The sequence below is a fragment of the Malaclemys terrapin genome, chromosome 4 (genome assembly GCF_027887155.1).
Source record: "Malaclemys terrapin pileata isolate rMalTer1 chromosome 4, rMalTer1.hap1, whole genome shotgun sequence".
NCBI lineage: Eukaryota > Metazoa > Chordata > Testudines > Emydidae > Malaclemys > Malaclemys terrapin.
The window spans coordinates 30,139,676-30,163,039 of NC_071508.1; the positions used below are offsets into that span (position 1 = coordinate 30,139,676).

General features: G+C 44.8%; 1 protein-coding gene across 6 annotated transcripts in view; it reads left to right on the top strand.

Moving 5' to 3' along the window:
* The first annotated feature begins 765 nt into the window (after positions 1-765).
* KLHL12 (kelch like family member 12) overlaps positions 766-23,364 on the top strand; it is an 85,607-nt gene continuing 63,008 nt past the window's right edge. For 4 of the 6 annotated variants that reach the window (XM_054026244.1, XM_054026245.1, XM_054026246.1 and 1 more), the window contains exons 1-4: positions 766-1,182; positions 12,945-13,098; positions 13,645-13,862; positions 22,246-22,323. In XM_054026244.1, the coding sequence (XP_053882219.1) occupies positions 1,000-1,182; positions 12,945-13,098; positions 13,645-13,862; positions 22,246-22,323 (633 nt within the window). In that variant the 5' untranslated portion in view covers positions 766-999. Of the gene's footprint in view, positions 1,183-3,570; positions 3,728-12,944; positions 13,099-13,644; positions 13,863-22,245; positions 22,324-23,364 lie in introns of all 6 variants that reach the window. The other 2 variants (XM_054026249.1, XM_054026247.1) reach the window with 2 other exon arrangements.

A 23,364-nucleotide genomic window follows, 5' to 3' on the forward strand; every position in this document is an offset into this window, starting at 1 on the left:
CAGGGGTCCCAGGAGGGGGCAGTCAGGGGACCAGGAGCGGGGGGAGGGTTGGGGGTTCTGAGGGGGGCGGGAAGTGGGTGGGGCAGGGGCGGGGCTAGGGCGGGGCTCCTCCCATCCTCTCTTTTGCTTGCTGAAATATGGTAACCCTAGGTAACACTACAGTTGACAGTGTTTGCACCACATGGGGGTAATACTTCAGCTTACAATGTAACATGATTTGTACAGGGTAACATTGCAGTATATAATGCAATGGCCTGCACAGTGTGTGACACGATTGCATTGCATAGGATAACGCTACACCTTATAGCGTAATTGCACCATGCATGGTATCAGTGCAGTGTACAGCGTAAAAGGATTTGCATCCCATGTAGTAACACTGCAGCTGACAGCATAGTGGGGTTCGGGCCCCACGCAGTGACCCGCAGCTTACAAAGTAAGCTGGTTTCCTGCTACAAACGTGCTCCTTCCCGTGGATTGCCCAGTGTGCAGAGCGGGGTCATTTTACCCCCACGCACGCCCCGCAGCTCTTGCAAGGCTCTTGCTCCCGGGTCCGAACGATCCCACGCAACGCGGTGCGGAGCAGAGGCCTTATTGGAAATCCTGGGAGGTGGGCGGGCAGCCTCCAGGGCTCGGGTACAGGGTTCTGTTGCTGGGCAACAGGAGAGGGTTCCGTTGCTGGGTAACGAAGGGCGGGGTCTGCGCTGGGTCACGTCACCAGCGTGCGCCTGGTGGTGCCGCGGGGCGGAGCCTAGAGCTGGCGGTTGGCGCGGCGGAGGCAGCCGGGCCCTGCCGAGCAGCTTCGGGTGCGCTGCTGCCGCCCCCCCGTGGCTCCCCGCAGCTGTTCCGTCTAGTGGGATCGGGCCCCGCTCCAGCGTCCGCGCGCAGGGGTCCCCTCAGCCGCGCCGCCCGGCCCGGGGGCCGCCGTGACTCTCCCGGGCGCCCCCAGTGCTGGGTAAGCCCCGGCCAGGCGCCCGGGAGCTGCGCCCCTCCCGCGCCGCCATGGCCCCTAAGGACATCATGACCAACTCCCACGCCAAGTCCATCCTGAACGCCATGAACGCCCTGCGGAAGAGCAGCACGCTCTGCGACGTGACTCTGCGCGTGGAGCAGAAAGACTTCGCCGCGCACCGCATTGTGCTGGCGGCCTGCAGCGACTACTTCTGCGCCATGTTCACTAGCGAGGTAGGGTGGGGGCAGCTCGCTGCGCCCAGCGCTGGCAGGTGTCTTGACCAGCGCGCTCTCGTGCCGACCCCCAGGATGGCTGTGTAGGGTTTTTGTCAAACTCCTGAGGGTTCAAAGCTTTTGCTGGGAGCATTCCCCGGTGCACTGCCATGGTGGCTCTTAGGCCCTCTTGTCCCGAGTGCAGCCAGAGACAGTTCTTGTCCCTAAGAGCTTACAGCCTGTCATAGAGAAGACTGAGAAATGGTTGGGAGGGGAGAGGTACAGACAAGAGAGGGAATTGGTTCAAGGTCATACAACAGGTCAGTGGCAGAACCATAGCCCTGAGCTCCAGGTCTAGTGCCCTATCCACTGGACCAGGCTCTTCTTCATAATATTTGATAATGATTTACACTAATTGCACATTCTTTCTTTGCAAAATGCGGAAAGGCAATAATGTCTGGCTGAGCTGCAGTTCACTGTTTGGTTCAGGTTGTTAAATAGGAGGTGCTGTCTGTGGCTTTGATTCAAACTTAATGCTGTAGCAAATAGAAAAAAAAAACATGAAAGGGGCAGTAAGGGATTGTGGAACTGAGTTTGTAAAAGATACATTTCTGTTGTCTCTTCTTATCAGAGAAGAGAAGCCTTTCTAGTAGCCTCCGAGTTGGTATGGAGAGAACATGCTGAAGCAAACTGAGATTCTGTCTCCCTACAATGCCTGTAGTCCTTTCTGGAGATACCATTTCTCCCCAGATCTTAGCAAAAGATGTAAATAGATATATGCCTTTACCTTATGTTTCCTCATTTTCACAATTTTCAATTTTGCCTTGTTGTTCTTCAGCAACCTTAGCTGGCTTTTATGCAGTGTTTGTGTAGATGAATATGTGCTTTTAAAAAAACTGGAGTGAACTTATTGCTGGTAAATATGCAGGATTCGCTTTTCTGGAGATTGAAGCTCTCTATCCAACAGTAGTCACAACATGGGCAGCAAGCAATACAAACTTCCGCATACACCAGCCACTAACTCCCTCTCAGTGAAATTTAGCCCTTTTCCGAGGAAGCACACCTAGCAGTAGCACAGTCAGTCCTTGGGACCTCTGCTGAGACTGCCAATAAGGGCCAATGGCAGCAGTGATTAGTGTGCATTAGGAACTAGGCTGAAACCATTTCTCCATGACCCCCACAACACACCTTTCAAGATCCATGGGTCCTACACATGCCTATCACAACATGTGGTATACCTCATCCAGCATATTAAGGGTATGTCTACACTGCAGTTAAAAACCCACGGCTGGCCTGTGCCAGCTGATTTGAGCTCATGGGCCTTGGGCTAAGGGGCTGTTTAATTGCAGTGTAAATGTTTAGGCTGGAGCCCGGCCTCTAGAACCTTGTAAGGCTGAAACCCATGCTGGACCATCTACACTGTAGTAAAACAGCACCTTAGCCTGAGGCCCACGAGCCCAAGTCAGCTGGTACTGGCCAGCTGCAAGTGTTTAATTACTGTGAAGACATATCCTAAATACCCCAATAACTATGTGGGTGAAATGAAACAATCACTCTCAAATGAACTCTTACAGGGCAGGTCTACACTTAAAATGCTGCATCGGTGCAGTTGCGCCGCTGTAGCAGTTAAGTGGAGACATTTCTATGCTGACAGGAGAGCTGCTCCCATCGGTGTAGTTAATCCACCTCTGTGAGGTGGAAGCTATGTTGATGGGAGAAACTATCCTGCCGACATAGCGCTGCCTACATCAGGGGTTAAGTCAGTATAACTACGTTGCTCATGGGGTGTGGATTTTTCATAGTTATACCAATATAAATTTGTAGTGTGGACCTGGCCACAGAAAAATGAGAATACAAAAACACCATATTACTCATGGGTGGACACTTCACAAAATGATCATTCCATACCTGACCTCTCAGAAGAAACCTGCACAACATCTTCAAAAGATGAGCCTGGGAGCTTACATTCATAATTTTGTTAGATAGTAAAAATCATGAACTCAATAAAGATGTTGTAATGATCTTTAAATTCAATCTGTAATCCACTAACCTTCTTTTGTCCTACCACTGCAAGGTGTTAACTGTTCACTTCACCTTGAATGGTCTCTTGTAACATGTTAACTCCTTTCCTTAACAATATGTTCCATCTTGTCTTAAGCTGTGGCACTCTGAGTACCTTTTCCAGACCGAAGAAGAGCTCTGTGTAAGCTTGAAAGCTTATTTCCTTTCACCAACAGAATTTGGTCCAATAAAAGATACTACCTCACCCACCTTTGTCTCTAATATCCAAATTTAGAATCACAGGCCATGCTTCTGTCTAGTTTCCTTCTTCTCCCTGACTTTAATATTTACTTTAAACATTTTAAATACCTGTTTTTATGTTAATTTTTCTCCCTTTCTGCTTTACAGGAGGAGGAGAAGCCACTGATCAACTGTTGAATCCCTGGCTGTTGACAGCACTTTTTCGCTGCCTCTGTGCTGAGTGGAGTGGGGAAGCTAAAACAACCCTTCAGTTTTAACTTCAGAGTTGTTCCTCATTGTGAAAACTGAGGGGCGGTTTCAGCATGTATGTACCTCTACTTCCTGGTTTTGCACTGGGACTTCTGTCTCTGAGGAGTCTATCGCAACATCCCAGGATGCTCTAAGAGCTGATCACTGGCTCCGATCCTGAAAAGCCCGGATGGTTTCAATGATTAGCAAAAGTCCTCTCTAGAAACTGTTTTGTCTGATATAAACAACACATAGAAACATCCTTCTCATTTTGAAAATAAATTACTTTTGAATCTGTTCAGATTTTTATATGGGCATCATCACTGTAGTATGAGCACTTTCCAATAGTGCATTAAGCCACAGGACTAGCATTTGTCATGTTTCTTTTTTCTCTCCAAGATGAAATTCTAGTTTTTTGTTTGGGTTTTTTTAATCATTTAATGTGTCCTGTGTGTCTATATCAGCAAAGGCAAGGTGGAAGAAAGCCTTGCAGTCAGAGCAGAAGGTGGTGATGCTTGTGGTTCGATGATCTTGGGCTTGCCTTAAGAAAGCTTTGTCTCCTGTACAGGATGAGCAGTACACCTGGGGGAGAGCAGCATTGTGCCTGAGAAATGGAGCTGCCTGCAGTCCTAGTCTAGGAGCTTTAAGTGATCTTTTAGGTATCCTAGGCGCAAACCATTGATGTTGCTAAAGGCTTATAACTCCGTGAACCTTTTCTAATAGCACTAAACCATATTGAGATGTGCTTTCCTAGACCTTCCTAATGCATTCAGGAAAGCATGGGTTTTTGGTTTATTGCCTGAATTAGGATAGTAAAAATTCTAATCTTGGTCCCTTGTCACCCTAATTGGTGCTGGATGAGCAGAATTAAGCGAATGCACTTGATAGTAAATATGAGGTAAATGATCTTAAATATTTCCAAGATATAGAGCTACATTAGGTCATTTAACAGCACTACATTTATACTAAAGAGAAACTTACCAAATCTCATTCCATTCTCTTAGCAATTGTCTGAATATCATTTGCGGTGCTCTTGTGTGTAGACAATAACTGAATCCAGTATGTGTTCAGTATAATGTGTTCAATATTATTAGGTTCGTTCTTGGTCATTTTAAATGGTGATAATGGAAAAATGATGGTAGGGTCCCCTCAGATACCCAGTCTAATTTCAAACTACCTATAGATTCATTAATGGAGATGAGACTTTCATCCTAGATGCATGCACTCTGATTTCATAGCACTGTTTGCTGCTTGGGCTGGTGAATGGAGGCTAAGGCAGAACATTCTCAAGAAATAAATGATTCCAAAATATACAGATTTATAAAGCAAGGTCAGCTTCTCACACTGAATGTCTTAAGGGTCTTCATTCAACAGGGCATTGAGGCAGAAGGAATCGCGGTGATGCAGTGGCTTATAATCTCTCTTATGGAAGGTCATTTACAAGCAAGCTAAATGTTTTTGTGGTATTGAAAGAGCCAAAATGAAGCAGAGTTTGGATGTCCTTGAATAAAAATCCCACCTGATAACCACATAGACAGGCGGTATAGTTCATGCAGATTGTAGGTGCTGTTCTTGATATCTGGGCATTGAATTACTGCCAGTGTGTTATGAAATACTAGCTGTTGCTACCTTCTCATGATTAAAGTTGCTAGTGAGTATCTCAGAGCCCAGCTTTCCCCAACTGCCCTACTTTCTAGTCCACAAGCAGAGGCTTCAAAATTGGTAGATTTGGTTTGGGGCCAAGGAAGAATTTTTCTACCAGATTTAAAGTGGATTGGACCAAGGGTGTTTCCTAACTATTCTAAATACAGGAGCTATTCAGAATCTGAAACGTTTGTGTGTTTTGGCACTTAGTTTCAAGAAAAGATGAGACAGAGAGCGTGCATGCTTAATTTTCTGGGTCTCATCTAGTTTAAAAGTTGATGTCCAGATCCAAAACTTAGGCATGGCGCAATATCTCAATGAATATTTTGCATCGGTGTTTAATGAGGCCAATGAAGGTATTAGGGATACTAGCACCATTACAGAGGGGCATACAGGATGGGGGATTACCGCATCCGAGGTAGAAACAAAACTAGAACGCCTTAATGTGACTAAGTCGGGTGGACCGGACGATCTTCATCCGAGAATATTGAAGGAATTGGCGCGGGAAATAGCAGGCCCATTAGCAATTATATTTAATGAATCTGTAAACTCGGGGGTGGTCCCGTTAGACTGGAGAATAGCCAATGTGGTTCCTATTTTCAAGAAAGGGAAAAAAAGTGACCCGGGTAACTATAGGCCTGTTAGTTTAACATCAGTAGTGTGCAAGGTGCTGGAGAAGATTCTGAAAGAGAAACTAGTTGAGGACCTTGAGGTTAATGGCAAATGCGATAAATTACAGCATGGTTTTACGAAGGGCAGATCGTGCCAAACGAATCTGATCTCCTTCTTTGAGAAAGTAACGGACTTATTAGATAAGGGAAATGCGGTGGACCTAATATACCTGGATTTCAGTAAAGCGTTTGATACAGTACCCCATGAGGAATTATTGGTTAAAATGAAAAACATGGGGATCGAAATGAAAATCCAGAGGTGGATAAGGAATTGGTTAATGGGGAGAATGCAGCGGGTCGTATTAAAGGGTGAATTGTCGGGCTGGAGGGAGGTTACTAGTGGAGTGCCTCAAGGTTCAGTTTTGGGACCCATTTTATTTAATCTATTTATAACTGACCTCGGGACCGATTGCAAGAGTGGGCTGATAAAGTTTGCGGATGATACGAAGGTGGGAGGAGTTGCAAACTCGGAGGAGGACAGGGATATTCTGCAGGGAGACTTGAATGAGCTTGTGAATTGGAGTATCAGAAATAGGATGAAATTTAATAGTGAAAAGTGTAAGGTGATGCACTTGGGGATGAATAATAACAATTTTAGTTACAAGATGGGGACGCATTGGTTAGAAGTAATGGAAGAGGAGAAGGACCTAGGGGTCCTTGTGGACCGCAGGATGACTATGAGTCGACAATGTGACGTGGCGGTGAAAAAAGCCAATGCAGTCTTGGGGTGTATTAGGCGAGGTATATCTAGTAGGGATAGGGAGGTCCTGCTTCCGTTGTATAAGGCGCTGGTGAGACCTCATTTGGAGTACTGTGTGCAGTTCTGGTCTCCCATGTTTAAAAAAGATGAACTCAAACTGGAACGGGTGCAGAGAAGGGCGACTAAGATGATCAGAGGAATGGAAAACCTGTCGTATGAAAAGAGACTAGAGGAGCTTGGGTTGTTTAGTCTGACAAAGCGAAGGCTGAGGGGGGATATGATTGCTATCTTCAAATATATCAGAGGGGTTAATACAAGGGAGGGAGAGGAATTATTCCAGCTTAGTACTAATGTGGACACGAGAACGAATGGATATAAACTGGCCGTGGGGAAGTTCAGGCTTGAAATTAGACGAAGGTTTCTGACCGTCAGAGGGGTGAAATATTGGAACGGCCTTCCGAGGGAAACGGTGGGGGCGACGGACCTGTCTGGTTTTAAGATTAAGTTGGATAAGTTTATGGAGGGAATGGTTTAATGGTAAAACATAGTAGCCAAGGAAGACCAAGCAATGGTACATGAATAGCATAATGGCCAACAAGGGTCAGGCTAGAGACTCTTGCCTATATGCTCGGGGTATTACTGATCGCCATATTTGGGGTCGGGAAGGAATTTTCCTCCAGGGTAGATTGGCTGAGCCTCTGGAGGTTTTTCGCCTTCCTCCGCAGCATGGGGCAGGGATCACTAGCAGGAGGGTCTCAGCCGATTGAAGTCACTAAAACACAGGATTGGGGACTTCAACGGCAGAGTCCAGGGAAGGGTCTTGCGGCCTGCATCATGCAGGGGGTCAGACCAGATGATCATAATGGTCCCTTCTGACCTTAAAGTCTATGAGTCTATGAGTATGTAAAAAGCTAAGAATTTAAATAGGAGCTTCACGTGCCAGCCCAGAAGGCAGAGGAGGTAGCTGAGCAGGGATGGGTTCTTTGTTCCTCAGGACACCTGTATGCACTGTGTGAAGCCCAGGAAAATGAGTGCGGGGAGCAGACTTTGCCCCTTGGGTCACTTTCCTGGCATCCCTAGTCCCCCTTCAGATCCTGTCTCCTCCTTTGCTTCCTGTACCTATACCATCCTCAGCAGACCTGCTAAGATATTTACTTCCTGCATATTTCAGGATGTTTACAGAAGTTGGAGAGGTATAGGGAAAGTATAGCGCTTGGGGACAGCGAGGTCACAAGATGGGAGAGTCAGTCCTTCCTCCTTTTCATGAGCTTTGGGTGGGGCTCTTCAGAGACATCCTTCAGTCCTTATTCTGTTCCTCAGCCCCCAACAAGACTAAAAATTGGCCTTATGCGTGGTTGACAACTCTGTCTAGCTCTCTGGGGAGAGGGGCGTGTGCTTTGATTCTCCAAAGCGTTGGCCCAAGTGCAGCACCATTCCTGCACTCTCCTCAGGAGCAGAAGGGGAATGGTTGTTTTTTTTTTTTTTTTTGAGCAACATTCCCTCCAACTATACTCTCTCTTCTTTATCCAAACAGCTGTCTCCTGCTGCCCCAACACTCCCTCAGCACCATCTTCAGATTTTCATGTTTGGCTTTCCCTCTTCCACTCTTCTCAGTTTCCCATCCTCATCCTTGATGACCTCAATCTCCACATTGATACCCTCCCCCCTACACACACCTGACTTCTTGTCCTCCTGTCTTATGATTTTAAACCATGATATAGCTTGCTCACTTACCAAAATGGCCACTCATCTGATTTTGTTTTCACTAAAAAACTGTTCCTTCTTGATTTCTCTGTATCCAAAGGCGGCTTCAGTCAGAAAAATCTGTCCTGGTAAAGAAGGGACGTGAAAGCAGCAATTTTATCAAATGGAAAAAGAGAAAGTTGATGATAGTGATTTGATAGTAATTTGATAGTGATTTGATAGTAATAAATTTGTTAGTCTCTAAGGTGCCACAAGTACTCCTGTTCTTCTTTTTGATAGTAGTAAATTAGCAGTTATGCAGTGCAGACAATTGATAAGGCAGAAAGTAAAAGCATTATTGGAAAAAAATGCACAGTAAGATGTTAGTTGGCTAACTTATAATCCATTTGACAGATCTCAAAAAGTAACTAAATGGGGACTCATTATCTGAAAACATTTTTAATAGTGTAGCTAACTTACCTAGGGACATGCTGGATTCTCCATCTCTTGGAGTGTTGTACTTAAAGTACTGCACAGGATCTTTTCAGGGGGAATAAGGCAAAACGCCACATTTATTAGCAATACATGTATTTATTAACACTGTATTATGTGCATATAATATATTACACTTACACTTACACACACACACAAACACACTCCGTCTTGTTGTTACCAATTAGTTGCTCCCCTTAACTTCACTGGCCAGGTGAGTTAGATGGGGGAGGGAGTGGAGCCGGGCTTCTGCCGATCCGGATTGATGCTCCCATGTTGACAAGACGAGACCCGGGGTCCTCTGCAAGACACCTCACTTTTATAGCAGCTTTTCTCTTATGCAAATCTATACCAGATTTAAACTCTGTGTTTGTGTCTATTGGTCCTTTGTGCTGCTTTCTTTTGAGTGTTGTCCCAATGCTGCAAAGAGGGTGTTTCCAAAAGAAGGTGCTTGCTTCTAACCCCCGAGGCCCTAGGTATGTCTGCTTGTTTTTAATGAGCCCACTTGACACGTTTTATTGTCCTTGGGTCTGGCTCCCAGCCCCTCTCCAACAGTCGAGGCTGTCTGGAGGTGCTGCCTTTCATGCCTTGCTTATCCACACCTCATTTATTTAACAGGGCAATTGATTAAGGGGGGGGGGGGGGGGGGGAGAGCTCTTGTTTTACTGCTAGCAAAAAGAAATTTTTCTTCTGTCTTATTCTATCCTTAGGGGCTATAATATTATACCAAGGACAATGCAAAGTTTCTAAATGAGGCTTTGATACAAAGTTCCATGAAAACAGAGGTCACACGTGGGTAGATCCACCACAAGGTTATATGAAGAGGCACAATGTAAAGTCATATGAAAATTATCAGAGATTGATCTACAGGAGTCTCTAAATCAGGAATGGATGTCTGTTTCTAAAAGACATGCTGTAACTCACCAGAAGTTATGAGCTTGAAGTCCTGCACTTAGGAAGGAAGAATCCTATGCACCACTACAGGCTGGGGACCGAATGGCTAAGCAGTAGTTCTGCATAGAAGGACCTGCGAATTACAGTGGACGAGAAGCTGGATATGAGTCAGCAGTGTGCCCTTGTTGCCAAGAAGATCAAGGGCATATTGGGCTGTATTAGTAGGAGCATTGCCAGCAGATTGACGGAAGTGATTATTCCCTTCTATTGGGCACTGATGAGGCCACACCTGGAGTATTGTGCCCAGTTTTGGTCCCCCCACTACAGAAGGGATGTGGACAAATTGGAGAGAGTTCAGCGGAGGGCAACAAAAATGATTAGGGTGCTGGGGCACATGACTTACGAGGAGAGGCTGAGGGAATTGGGGTTATTTAGTCTGCAGAAGAGAAGAGTGAGGGGGGATTTGATAGCAGCCTTCAACTACCTGAAGGGGACGGAGCTAGGTTGTTCTCAGTGGTGGCAGATGACAGAGGAAGGAGCAGTGGTCTCAAGTTGCAGTGGGGGAGGTCTAGGTTGGATATTAGGAAACACTATTTCACTAGGAGGCTGGTGAAGCACTGGAATGGGTTACCTAGGGAGGTGGTGGAATCTCCCTCCTTAGAGGTTTTTAAGGCCCAGCTCACTAAGCCTTGGCTGGGATGATTTAGTTGGTGTTGGTCCTGCTTTGAGCGGGGGATTGGACTAGATGACTTCCTGAGGTCCCTTCCAACCCTGATATTCTATGATGTGGGAATCACTGGGTGAAATTCTCTGGCCTGGCCTCTGCAGGAGGTCAGAGTAAATTATTTTAGTGGTTCCATCTGGCCTTAAGTTTTATGAATCCTCTCTCTCAGATTGCCACTGAGTCTCATTGTATATGGTCCACTCACCTTCTACATCCCACTTCTCTGCAATCCTCAGGCTATTGTCGTCTTACACTCTTCTTACCCACTTTCTTTTGCACCCTCATTCTGCTTTCTCCATCACCTTTGACTCCTGTTCCCCTCTCTTCTATTGTAAAGTGCATCCCAGTAACCCACGGCACTGGCTCAGTCTGTTTCCTCCACTCCTGTGTTGCCTGCACCTTCATAGGAAGGCCCAGGACTGCACTGATTTCCTCCACTACTGGATTATTATTTTCTTCTTCAACTCTGGCAGTTCCATGGCCAAGCAACAATCCTTCCTCATTGAATCCTTATCCGTAACCATTTAATCTAATTTTTTACAAGAGAAGCTCAAGTGCTTTTCTCTGAATCATACTCGTCTAGTGCTGACCCTGCCACCTTTAGCCATATACAGGCTTCAGGGGGAAAAAAATCTACTTCATAAGTCACATCCTGAAGACCTCATTAAAGGCCTGTGCATACTGACAGGAGATCCTCAACAGCTTGCAGGAGCAGGCTTTGTGGTTCTGTATGCTAGCCAATTATCCAAGAGTCATTAGAAACAGAGTCAGCAGGTTTACAATAGAGACCTGAAACCAATTATAAACTGATGTCTGTGAAGCACAATTTCAGTACACCTCTACCCCGATATAACACGAATTTGGATATAATGCGGTAAAGCAGTGCCCCGGGGGGGGGCGGAGGGCTGCGCGCTCTGGCGGATCAAAGCAAGTTCAATATAACGTGGTTTCACCTATAACGTGATAAGATTTTTTTTGGATCCTGAGGACAGCGTTATATTGGGATAAAGGTGTATTTCATCTGCACATATATAAGTACTGTGGCTTCTTGGAATTTAATATGTCTATATTTGATGAATCCTTTAAAGCCCTTAGAAAAAGTATTTGATCCAAAATAGCACATCTTACAAAATAACAAAAGGAAGATGGAAGGTTGGCATTGCAAAGTGGGCCAGAGTTAAGATTGATTGGGTACCTTAACTGTGCATTTCTCTATTTTCATATTTTTCATGTAAATTTAACCTTGGCTCTGAAATTCCTGGCTTTTTAATAGAACGACGAAGTTCTTGTAAGGATTTTTATCCTTAAATTACTGATTTGTCCCTTCAATCTTAACTCTGGCTTAATGGAATTTTTTGTGGTGTGATTATAAAGACAGGCGTGAGATGGCTGCTCCACACAACCCATAATGTGTCAGGCAGCCAGTCCAAGGTGAAGAGTTGGCGGGGGAACTCTCCTTCCCTCCTCACTTCTGCATATCAAATGACACAGATGCTGACTTTATTTTTCCCGGTGAGTGCTCCACCCCAAGGCCCCACTCTCGCTTGGCCTCTTCTCCCAAGGCACTGCCCTCGCTCCACCTCTTTCTGCCCCTCCCCTAAGGCCCCTTGCCTGCTCCCTGCTCCCTCCTCTCTGCCCCTAAAGCCCCCCCCCCCCCGCCTGCCCACCCACCGGTCCCTCCTCTCTGCCCCCTCCCCTGAATGCTCACCAAATAGTTGATCAGGTGGCCAGCATCAGGGTGAAACCACTGTGGATAGTGGGTGCTGAGCACTGCCCTATTTTTGTCCATGGGTGCTTGAGCCCTGGAGCACCCACGGAGTCTGCGCCTATACAAGGTGGTGATAGTGAGTCTGCCATTCATCTTAGGTTAAATACCACTCATTAAGCTTCTGTTGTGTCAAATCTCATCTGGCTTCTTCCAAAATACAGTTTTCCTGAGGCATCCTTCTACACCAGGGGTAGGCAACCTATGGCACGTGTACCGAAGGCGGCACGCAAGCTGATTTTCAGTGGCACTCACACTGCTCTGGTCCTGGCCACCGATGTGGGGGGCTCTGCATTTTAATTTATTTTTAAATAAGCTGCTTAAACATTTTAAAAACCTTATTTACTTTACATACAACAATAGTTTAGTTATATATTATAGACTTATAGAAAGAGACCTTCTAGAAACATTAAAATGTATTACTGGCACACGAAACCTTAAATTAGAGTGAATAAATGAAGACTGGGCACACCACTTCTGAAAGGTTGCCGACCCCTGTTCTACACACAAGAAATACTGTCTCCTCTACACACGTGTGTGTGTGTGTGCACGCACGCATGCTGAATTCGCCAAGGGAATTCCTTCATTTTTATCTTTTCCTTTTTTACATGCACTGAAAAGGCAGAGTACTCTGAAAGGACAACTTTTAAGAGCCATCATTGGGTTTTTTGTCTGACCTCTGGAAAATAAACCATTATCTCCCTTACTTTTAATTTGTAGCTTTCAGAAAAAGATAAACCATATGTGGATATCCAAGGGTTGACAGCCTCTACTATGGAAATCCTGCTGGACTTTGTGTATACAGAAACGGTTCATGTGACAGTAGAAAATGTCCAGGAATTGCTCCCAGCAGCATGTCTGCTTCAGCTGAAAGGTAATTGCAAACCAATTAACCATGCAGTTGATGCTGTTTAGAGCTCTGGAATGTCTTTGTAAGTAAAGGAAAGATTGCAGAATGCAGAAGGCTGGTGGGCTGTTTCCAGACCCAAGTCTTTTTGTCTTGAAATTGCATAATACCTGTTTGTCAAATGTGCTGCTGCGTGTACTCTGTTCTCACTGATAAGAGAGTTTGAACCTCATGGAGATATGGTGATAAAACAAATAAGTGTCCCAGGGCATCTCCCACTCTCCGGTCTTATAGCTGTGTAAGGCTTCCTTTTGAGTCTCTCCTATATCTGTCAAGTTATTTTTAATATGTATAAATAGTCAGTGGCCTAAACATACAGTCTGTTGCTTTATTTTTTTCCTGGTCCCTGAAGAAATGTTTGCCTATATGCCCCTTTGTGTGTGCTTACCTCTAAGCAAGGCTTTGGGGTTTACACTTCAATATAGACTAGAGCTTGGTTTTCTAAATTACTTTCCAGAGCAGTGATTGGATAGCAGAAGTGCATGAGCTCACTCATTCATCTCATTTCCATAGGTGTGAAGCAGGCTTGTTGTGAGTTCTTGGAAAGCCAGCTGGATCCATCAAACTGTTTGGGCATCCGAGATTTTGCTGAGACACACAACTGCGTTGATCTAATGCAGGCAGCAGAGGTCTTCAGCCAGAAACACTTCCCAGAGGTGGTTCAGCATGAAGAGTTCATCCTCTTAAATCAGGAAGAGGTGGAAAAGCTCATCAAATGTGATGAAATTCAGGTAAAAGTAGCAGGAGCTGTTGTGCAAATCAGTGAGAGCAAAACACTGCTTGAAAGAAAAGCAAATCACGGTATATCTCGCCCACTTCCCTTTCCCCCCCACATTGGTTATCTCAGGCAGGCTCTGAATGCTCTACTGACATCTACTTCTTACTGAATCAGCTGCATATTCTGAAACTGATGGGTAGAATGTAACCTCCCCTCTACAGCAAGGTAGCTGTCATTGGAACATGGAGAATGAAACATTGGTTACTTTATTGGTTACTAACTGTTATGAAAAGACCAGTACTACAAACTGGAACCAGATTAGTTACAATCAAGGAGAAAGGCTAAGACACAACAGCCATGGGAGATATTTCTCTTTGGTATAGAACAGAAATCATGAATGCTGGCCTGGGCTTGACACTTGGTGAACAGTTGGGTTAAAAGTTGCAGTGAAAACAAAAATAGTTACAATGGAATATATTTATTAGGCATCAGGTTATGCTTAGGCCAGTGTTGATTGTTGATAGGATAGTGCTTGTGGATTCTGCTTTCATCTCCAGTGCGTTCTGTACAGACAGGAAATATCTCACTCTTCTAGTTTCACTGGCATTCATGGGAATTCCTTCTCAACCCCAAATATGGTGATCAGGTAGACCCTGAGCATGTGGGTGAGACCCACCAACCAACCTCCTGGGAAATAATTCTTTGTAATAACTCTCAGCCTTCCCCATCTAGTGTCCATCTCTGGCTACTGAAGATATTTGTTAATAACAGTCGCAGATGGTCCATATGCCATTGTAGGCTACCTCATTGTACCATCCTCTACATACATTTATCAACCTCAGTCTTGAAAGAGGTTAGGTTTTTGCCCTCACTACTCTTCTTGGAAGGCTGTTCCAGAACTTCACTCCTCTGATGGTTAGAAACCTTGGTTTCAAGCCTAAACTTGTTGATGGGCAGTGTATATCCCTTTGTTTTTGTGCCATCATTGGGCCTTAAGCACCAGGGAGAGAGAGGAGTTAAGTTATCCCTCTGATAGCAATTATATCTCCCTCTGACTTCCTCCTTAAGTCTCCTCTTATAAAGTTGGTTTTATTTTCCTCTGATCATCTTAGTAGCCCTTCTCTGCACCTGTTCCAGTTTGAATTCATCTTTCTTATACATAGGAGACCAGAATTGCACACAGTTTTCCAGATGAGGTCTCACCAGTGTCTTGTATAATGGCAATGACACTTCCCTGTCTCACCTGATGCATCCTAGGATTGTGTTAGCCTTTTTCATGGCTGCATCACATTGGTGGTTCATAGTCAGCCTGTGATTAACCAGTCCATCCAGGTCTTTCTCCTGCTCTGTCACTTGCAACTGATAAGTCCTCAGCTTTTAGCAAAAACTCCTGTTATTAATACCTAAATGCATGATCTTGCATCCTCCGCTATTAAATTTCATCCCATTTCTATTCCTTCAGCTTCAAGGTTGTCCAAATCTTGTATGATATTCCGGTCCTCCAACTTTGTGTCATCTGCCAAATTTATTAGTACATTTCCACTTTTTGTGTCAAGGTCATTAATGAAAATGATAAATAAGGTTGGTCCCAAGATTGATCCTTGAGATGTTCCACTTGTACTCTCTCCATCCCGATATTTCACTTTTCAGTATGACCTGTCTGGTTTTAAGATTAAGTTGGATAAGTTTATGGAGGGAATGGTTTAATGATAAAACATAGTAGCCAAGGAAAACCAAGCAATGGTACATGAACAGCATAATGGCCAACAAGGGTCAGGCTAGAGACTCTTGCCTATATGCTCGGGGTATTACTGATCGCCATATTTGGGGTCGGGAAGGAATTTTCCTCCAGGGTAGATTGGCTGAGCCTCTGGAGGTTTTTCGCCTTCCTCCGCAGCATGGGGCAGGGATCACTAGCAAAAGGGTATCAGCCGATTGAAGTCACTAAAACACAGGATTGGGGACTTCAACGGTAGAGTCCAGGGAAGGGTCTTGCGGCCTGCAGCATGCAGGGGGTCAGACCAGATGATCATAATGGTCCCTTCTGACCTTAATGTCTATGAGTCTGAGTCTATGAGTATGACCTGTTGTAGTTTCCCCTTTAACCAGTTTCTTACCCACCTTTTGATTCTTGTATTAATCCTCATCTTCACCAATTTAACTAAGAATTACCCACATGGAACTGTATCAAATGCTTTACTGAAATCCAGTTAGCTTAGATCTACTGCTTTTTCTTTGTCTAGATTAAAAGTCCTATGTCAAAGAAAGAGATCAGGTTGGGTCTAGCACAATCTGCAGGGGAGGGATAGCTCAGTGGTTTGAGCATTGGCCTGCTTAAACCCAGGGTCGTGAGTTCAATCCTTGAGGAGGCCACTTAGGGATCTGGGGCAAAATCAGTACTTGGTCCTGCTAGTGAAGGCAGGGGGCTGGACTTGATGACCTTTCAGGGTCACTTCCAGTTCTATGAGATAGGTATATCTCCATATATTATTATTTTATTATTACCTTTTGTAAAACCATGTTGTATTTTATACAAATTACCATTTATCTCTGTCTTTAATTACACTGTCTTTCAGAATTTGTCCTAACATTCTGCCTACAACTGAGGTCAAACTACTGGGCTTGTATTTCCCCAGATCACTTCCCCCCCCCCCCCCCCTTTCTTAAATATAGGTACAATAGTTGCAATTACCTAGTCATAAGGTATGAATCCTGAGTTTATGGATTTGTTAAAAATCTTTGCAACTGGGCTTTCAATTTCATGTGCCAGTTCCTTTAATATTCTTGGATGGAGATTATCCCAGCCTCCCAATTTGGTCCCATTAACCAGTCTGAGTTTGGCTTCCACCTCATATGTGGTAATTTCTACTTCCATTTCCTTGTGGCCATTAGCCACCTGGCCGCTCCCCCCAAGATCCCCATTAGCTTTATTGAAAACTGAGGCAAAGTATTAATTTAGGTGTTGGGCCATACCTAGATTATCTTTAATCTTTTTATGCTGGATTCCCCCTTCTTTTGTTGTTTTTCTTTTTATTTATATGGCTAAAGAACCTTTTATAATTGGTTTTAATTTCCTTTGCAAGATCCAGCTCTGCTTGGCTTTTGGCAGTTCCCACTTTATTCCTACACTTCCAGACTTCCAGGAGGTAGCTTTCCTTGCTAATCCATCCCTTCTTCCATGCCTTGTAGGCTTTCTACTTTCTCTTAGTAATCTGTTTGAGATGTTTGGTCTGCAACCCTTCCCTGTGAGTCGTCCGTGCCCCCCCCCCCCCCATTGCTTGGGATGCAAGTTACAGGTGGTTTCTGCAACTTCGAAACTTCGACTTAAAATAGTTCCAAGCCTCCTTCACGTTTGCTGTTGTATACATCAGCTCTGGTCAGGGGGAGAGCTTACAGCTATTTTGGCTCCAAAAGCAGTGGAGACTTTCATGTTAGGAGCATTTTCTGCAAATAAATTAATAGCATTTACTACCCAGTATTTTTGGTTGACCTAGAGAGCTCTCTTTGGTTCTTATGCAGAGCATCTTTTTCTCCATTTCCTGAAGGAGCTATCAGACATTCCAAAAACAATTTGTGTTGGTGCCCAGTGTCTTATTTCAGAAAGAAATTAAAGACCTAACTGTATATCAGTCATTCGTTGTATGCTGCTCAGTAGCATTAGGAGTGCATGCACCATCCCCATGAATGTGGGATTTTTCCACCTAGATGAGCAGTAAACTGCAGGAGTGTATAGGGGATCTGTGATCTTCAGGAATTTAGAACCAGATTTACAGTCTTGAAAACTTAGCCTTTATTTTTTTGAGGGTTTATTGGTTGCCTGAAACCTGGCAAATAATTGGTCTCAAGTTTTGTGGGAAAATGGATTCTTTTTCATAAGTTAAAATAAGTAAAACATTCCCCTGTGTAAGAAACTCTGGTGTGTGTTACTTTTAATAGAAAGGTTTACTTATGTAGCTTAATACATTGATACCAACAGTTACAAGATTGAAAGGGGCAATATTTGTGTGAAATTTGACTCTTCATTAACTGGACCAATGTGTCAGATGCCTCTGCCTCCTCTCACTGTGTTATAGGACTGGCCCACCTGCTCCAGTAAAGATTTTGAACTCTACAGTGGGTTTTGTGGCCTTAAATTATAATTAAAGAAAACAAAGAAAAGTTAAATATGAAAAAATGAATTAAAATAACGTTGAAGGGCTGGCTTAAATTCACCACTGCGGGAAATTCATAATTAATGTTTAAAGAGCCCAGCTGAGATTGGGACCTCATTGTGCTGGGCACTGCACAGGCAAAGATTAAGAGACAGTCCCTGCCCTAAAGATCGTAGAGTCTAACTAAACCAAACATGGTGTGGGGGGAGTGGCAGAACTCATCAGCAGAATGACAGGTGGCAAACGGCATGGTAATGCCACAATATCTTTTAAACTCTTTTGAGGGAAGATTTTAAGCGAAACAGAAAAGGAGGGAGAAGAGTCACTGAAGACAGAGAGGCAAATGGTGTAAGAGAGGGGAGATAAGGGAGAGAGATGGGAAGGGAGGAGGCTAGAGTGAGGCAGAGGTGAATTGACCATGGGGGGGGAGAGGGGGAAGCAAACAGCCAATCAGCAGAGGGGAGAGACTGCCCAGTAAAGCTGTGAAACAGTCTGATAACATCAGGAGTCCCTGCTGCAGCCACTATCATGTCAGCCTGGGCTGTCCTTAGGCATGTGTGTAGAAATTTGGGGCAACACTGGGTCTTAGTGTCCAGCCTCTTCCTATCCCTGTTCTGACCCTACCTGCAGGCTCCCACAGCTGGCTGCTGCTCCCTCGTGACTCTTACTCCAGAGGGGAGCTAGTAACTTAAAAGTGAAAAAGCCTTCCAGCCTGCCAGACCTATTAGCACAACATCGAAACTGTTAAAGAGCTATTCAAGTGGTAATGAGGCCATTTAACAGGCATTTGCCAACCCCTAAGTATATACTGTCAGTTTCAGAATTTACTGACACAAACAGTTGTGCATCACTGTAATATTTACTCAGAACATCTTAGTCTACAGGACCTTAGTTTAAAGTTTGCTTTAAAAATATTTCATTAGTGAGTTGGTGTAACAACGTTGCCTCTGGCGGGACACAACTGAGAGTATCAGTTCAGGACAAATTGCTTAGAACAGGGCAGTCACAGCCCCAGGCTGGTGATTCTTCACCTCTAAGGCACACTAAACCAGCCAAACAGAGAGGACTTCAGTCACACCCCACTGGCTAACCTTAAGTCATACAAGCAATTCCCTTAGACACTCCAGTTTCCCAGTATCACCACCAGTGCCACTCACTATGGGGATGAATGGTTATGAAAACCAATATCCCAGTAAAAGAGAGAGTTCTCCTGATCCCAAAGGACTATGCCCCAGACCCAGGTCAATATACCAGTCAGATCTTACCCACAAATCACGCTGTTGCCAATCCTTTAGAATCTAAAGGTTTATTCATAAAAAGAAAGAAATATAGATGAGAGCTAGAATTGGTTAAATGAAATCAATTACATACAGTAATGACACAGTTTTTGGTTCAGGCTTGTAGCAGTGATGGAATAAACTGCAGGTTTAAATCAAGTCTCTGGAGTACATCCACAGTTGGGATGGGTCATTCAGTCCTTTGTTCAGAGCTTCATTTTCTAGCAAGGTTCCTTCAGAAGTAAGAAGCAGGACTGAAGACAAGATGGAGGAGATGCAGCAGCCTTTTATAGTCTCTTGCTATGTAGCCTTTGCTTTCTTTGTTCCAAAACAAGCACATGGCATGAAAAAACTCAAGAGTTCTGTCCATAGGCATGTCCCTGCATGCTTTACTGAGTCACAAGGTGGATCTGCCTTCTCTCAATGGGTCAGTTGTATAGCTGATGGTCCTTAATGGGCCATCAAGCAGGCTAGGCAGTGCTGACGCCAAATTGTCTGGGGTGTCACCCAGAAGCACAGCACAAGTTTGAAATACAGACAGTATAGAGCCAGTACTTATAACTTTAAATACAAAAATGATACATGCATGCAGATAGCATAATCATAACCAGAAAACCATAACCTTGTCTTAGACACCTTATTTGACCCCCTTTATACAAGATTTGGTGCCACTACAGGACCTTGGTTGCAACAACGATCTATACCGTCCCAGTTTATATCAATAACGTCACAGTTGGTGAAGATTATAAAATCACATCTCTAAAAAATCCTTGCATAGATTTTTAGATCCACAATCATCTTTAGCCTTAAATGCTTAGATCTTCAGACATACAGTTTTTTTAAATAAATCCTTCAAAAGACCATTCTTCTCTAAAATACATATTTGTAAAAAAAAAAAAAAAAAAAAAAAAAACTTTGGAAATATATTTTTTAAAGTTGGTGAAACTTCATAAACATGTTTATTGTTATGGAGATCACACAAAGTAAATTAGTGTTCCCTTTTTCTAAAAGCAATGAACATTGTTATGAACTCAATAAACCTCTGTTACTGATTAATTTAAAATAATGTCTTTGTTTCAGTGAGTTAAATATGTAGTAATCTGGAATGATTACTTTATGAAGGCTTAAGAATACATTTAAAATATAAAATCAGCTTAGAAATACTGATGAAAAAAAATGTAAAACAGAGAAGAGCTGCATCATGTATTCCATAATATTTAATGTTGTATTCAGCAAGACAGCTGACTCACCCTTACTACGAAGTTTTTTGTAAATAAATCTCTGACAAACTTCAGGATATATCAAAAAAACCTGTGACTCACATTTTTAATTCCCAAATTTAGTGCTTTTAATTAAGTACCTTCTGCATATCCAGTCTTCACCTTCTGGCATGCAGTGGAAAACATTCCCCATTTTCTTTAGAAAGAAATTACAGAAATGTGGTGTTTTTTTTTGTTCATTTGGGTTCAGAGATTTGGCTGGAAGGGGGTGAGCGGGGAGGGAAGAGAGGAGGGAGACAATGGGGAGAGGGTGGGGCCTGGGCAGAGTGGGGGCGGGATCGGAGGCAGAGTCAGAGTGGAGTATGGGCAGGGCCACAGGCAGAAGAAGTGGGCTGAGGAGCTAGCCTCCCCGAGCTGCAGCTTCAGCCACCCGCCAATGACAGCAGGTAAGAGCAGGTCAGCTCCTGGACACCCAGTGCGCACTGCAGTCCCGTTAGGCAAGGGCCATATTCAGAGCCGAATGCGCTAGCGCCGCACATTCTGTATGAGGGAGTGGGTACAGGGCTCTCTGGGGGGAACTGACTCTCCGCCACCGTGAGGCGGGCCGGGTGGCTTTGTATCCTTGCTGCCTTGTGTCTCCCTTCCGCTCCCTCCCCGGGCTGTGAGCTCAGGCTGCCATCGGGTATAGGGGCACCAGTTTACTAATACTACATAGTGCCCCATAAATCCTAAGGATGGCCCTGATGTCAGCAGCACTGTCTTGGAACTTCTGTCTTCCCCACACCTACACGGTTGTGGGGCTGGGTGGTTCCACATAGGTCTCAGTGGAGGAGGAGTCTCCTCTGCATAGCTGTTGCCCAAAGGGTGCTTTGGGTGGAGGAATAACCCTGACTGGGTCCCCAAGGTTTGCCTGTTTGTAGAAATGCAAAAACAGGAAGGACCAAGTTAGTGCTGATTACTGGTTAGATAGTGAAGGTGAGTCCGTGACAGAGATGATGAAACAACCTGAGAAACTAAATTGCACTATGTCACCAGATCAGGATGGTGCTGAAAGAGGTTTAATTAAAAGAAGCCACTCTCCAGTTGACTCGCTGTTAACATTAACTGAATTGTGATTGTCTAGCCTGACCTTGTGTATAACACAGGCCATAAAACTTCCCCCCAAAAAATTCTTAGTGAGTATCTTTTAGAAAAACATCCAACCTCAACTTAAAAATTGCCAGTGATTGAGAATCCACCATGACCACTGGTAAATTGTTCTGATGGTTAATTATGCTGACTGTTGAAAAATACATGTCTTATTTCCTGTCTGAATTTTTAGACTCATAGAATACCAGAATTAGAAGGGACCTCAGGAGGTCATCTAGTCCGACCCCCTGTTCAAAGTAGGACCAATTCCCAGACAGATTTTTTTTCCCAGATCCCTAAATGGCCCCCTCAAGGATTGAACTCACAATCCTGGGTTTAGCAGGCTAATGCTCAAACCACTGAGCTATCCCTCCCCCATCTAGCGCAATCTGCAGGGGAGGGATAGCCATTTAATTTCTAGCCATTGGCTTGATCTTTCTCTGCTAGATTGAAGAGCCCATTATTTGTTACCTATGTAGGTACTTACAGGCTGTGATCAAGTCACTCCTTAACCTTCTTTTTGTTAAGCTAAATAGATTGAATTCCTTGAGTCTATTATTGTAAGGCATGTTTCCTAATCCGTTAATCATTCTTGTGGTTCTTATCTGAACCCCCTTCAGTTTCAGTATCCTCCTTTCTGTGGGCACCAGACTGGACACAGTATTCCAGCAGCAGTCACATCAGTGCCAAGTATCGAGGTAAAATAACCATTCTACTCCTACGCAAGATTTCCCTGTTTATGCATCCACAGATTGTATTAGCCCAGGGGTCTCAAACTCAAATTACCTTAGGGCCAGTGCCCGCCCTCAAATCCTCCCAGCGGGCCAATGATGTCAGTGAAGATCGTGTTCATGCCACCTCCCAGCCTGTTTCCTACCCTTTTTCCTCACTCCCTTGGCCTCATGCTGCCCCGGCTGCCTCTGCCTGGCGATTAGTGACGCTGCCGCCATGGCTGACCTTGCCCAGCGACTAGTGATGGTATCTCTGTCCCTCTTCCACAGCCTATGGGAGCTGGGGGGGGAGGGGGAATGGCGTCTGCAGCTGACAGCCGGCAGCGTGGCTGCATTGTTCTCTCCTCCGTGGCTCCACCAGCAACAGCAGGGATAGGGAACCGCTTGCAGGGAGCCGAGCTGCCTGAGATGAATGACATCAGGATGGAGCAATGTTGTGAATCTCTCCTGCCCACTCCCCTCCTGCCCCCCCGGGCCACGAGGGCCGAATGAAAGAACTTTTTCAAAAGTTTCCATGGGCCGCAGTGGGGAGGTTCTCGGGCCACAGATGGCCTGTGGGTCGGGACTTTGAGACCCCTGTATTAGCTGCTTTAGCCTTAGAGTTACACTAGGAGCATATGTTCTTCTTCAAGTGGTTGCTCATGTGCATTCCAATAGGTGTGTGCGTGTGCCACGTGCATGATCGTCGGAAGGTTTTTCCCCTAGCGATACCCGTCGGGTTGGCCGTGGAGACCCCTGGAATGGCGCCTTTATGGCAGCGTATATAGGTCCCTGCCGACCCGCCGCCTGCTCAGTTCCTTCTTACCACCAGTGATGGTCGTTGGAGCAGCTCAGTCTCTTTCATTCGCAAGTGCCTATCTAGTGGTTCCCTTTTCTTAGTTGTTAGTTCGTTATATAGTAGTTTGTAGTTAGTTGGACTTACTTTAGGGGGCTTCCGTCCCGCTCTAGCTTCCTCAGGCACCGTGGCATGCCTTGGTCTCAGGGGTTTAAGGCATGTGAGAAGTGTGC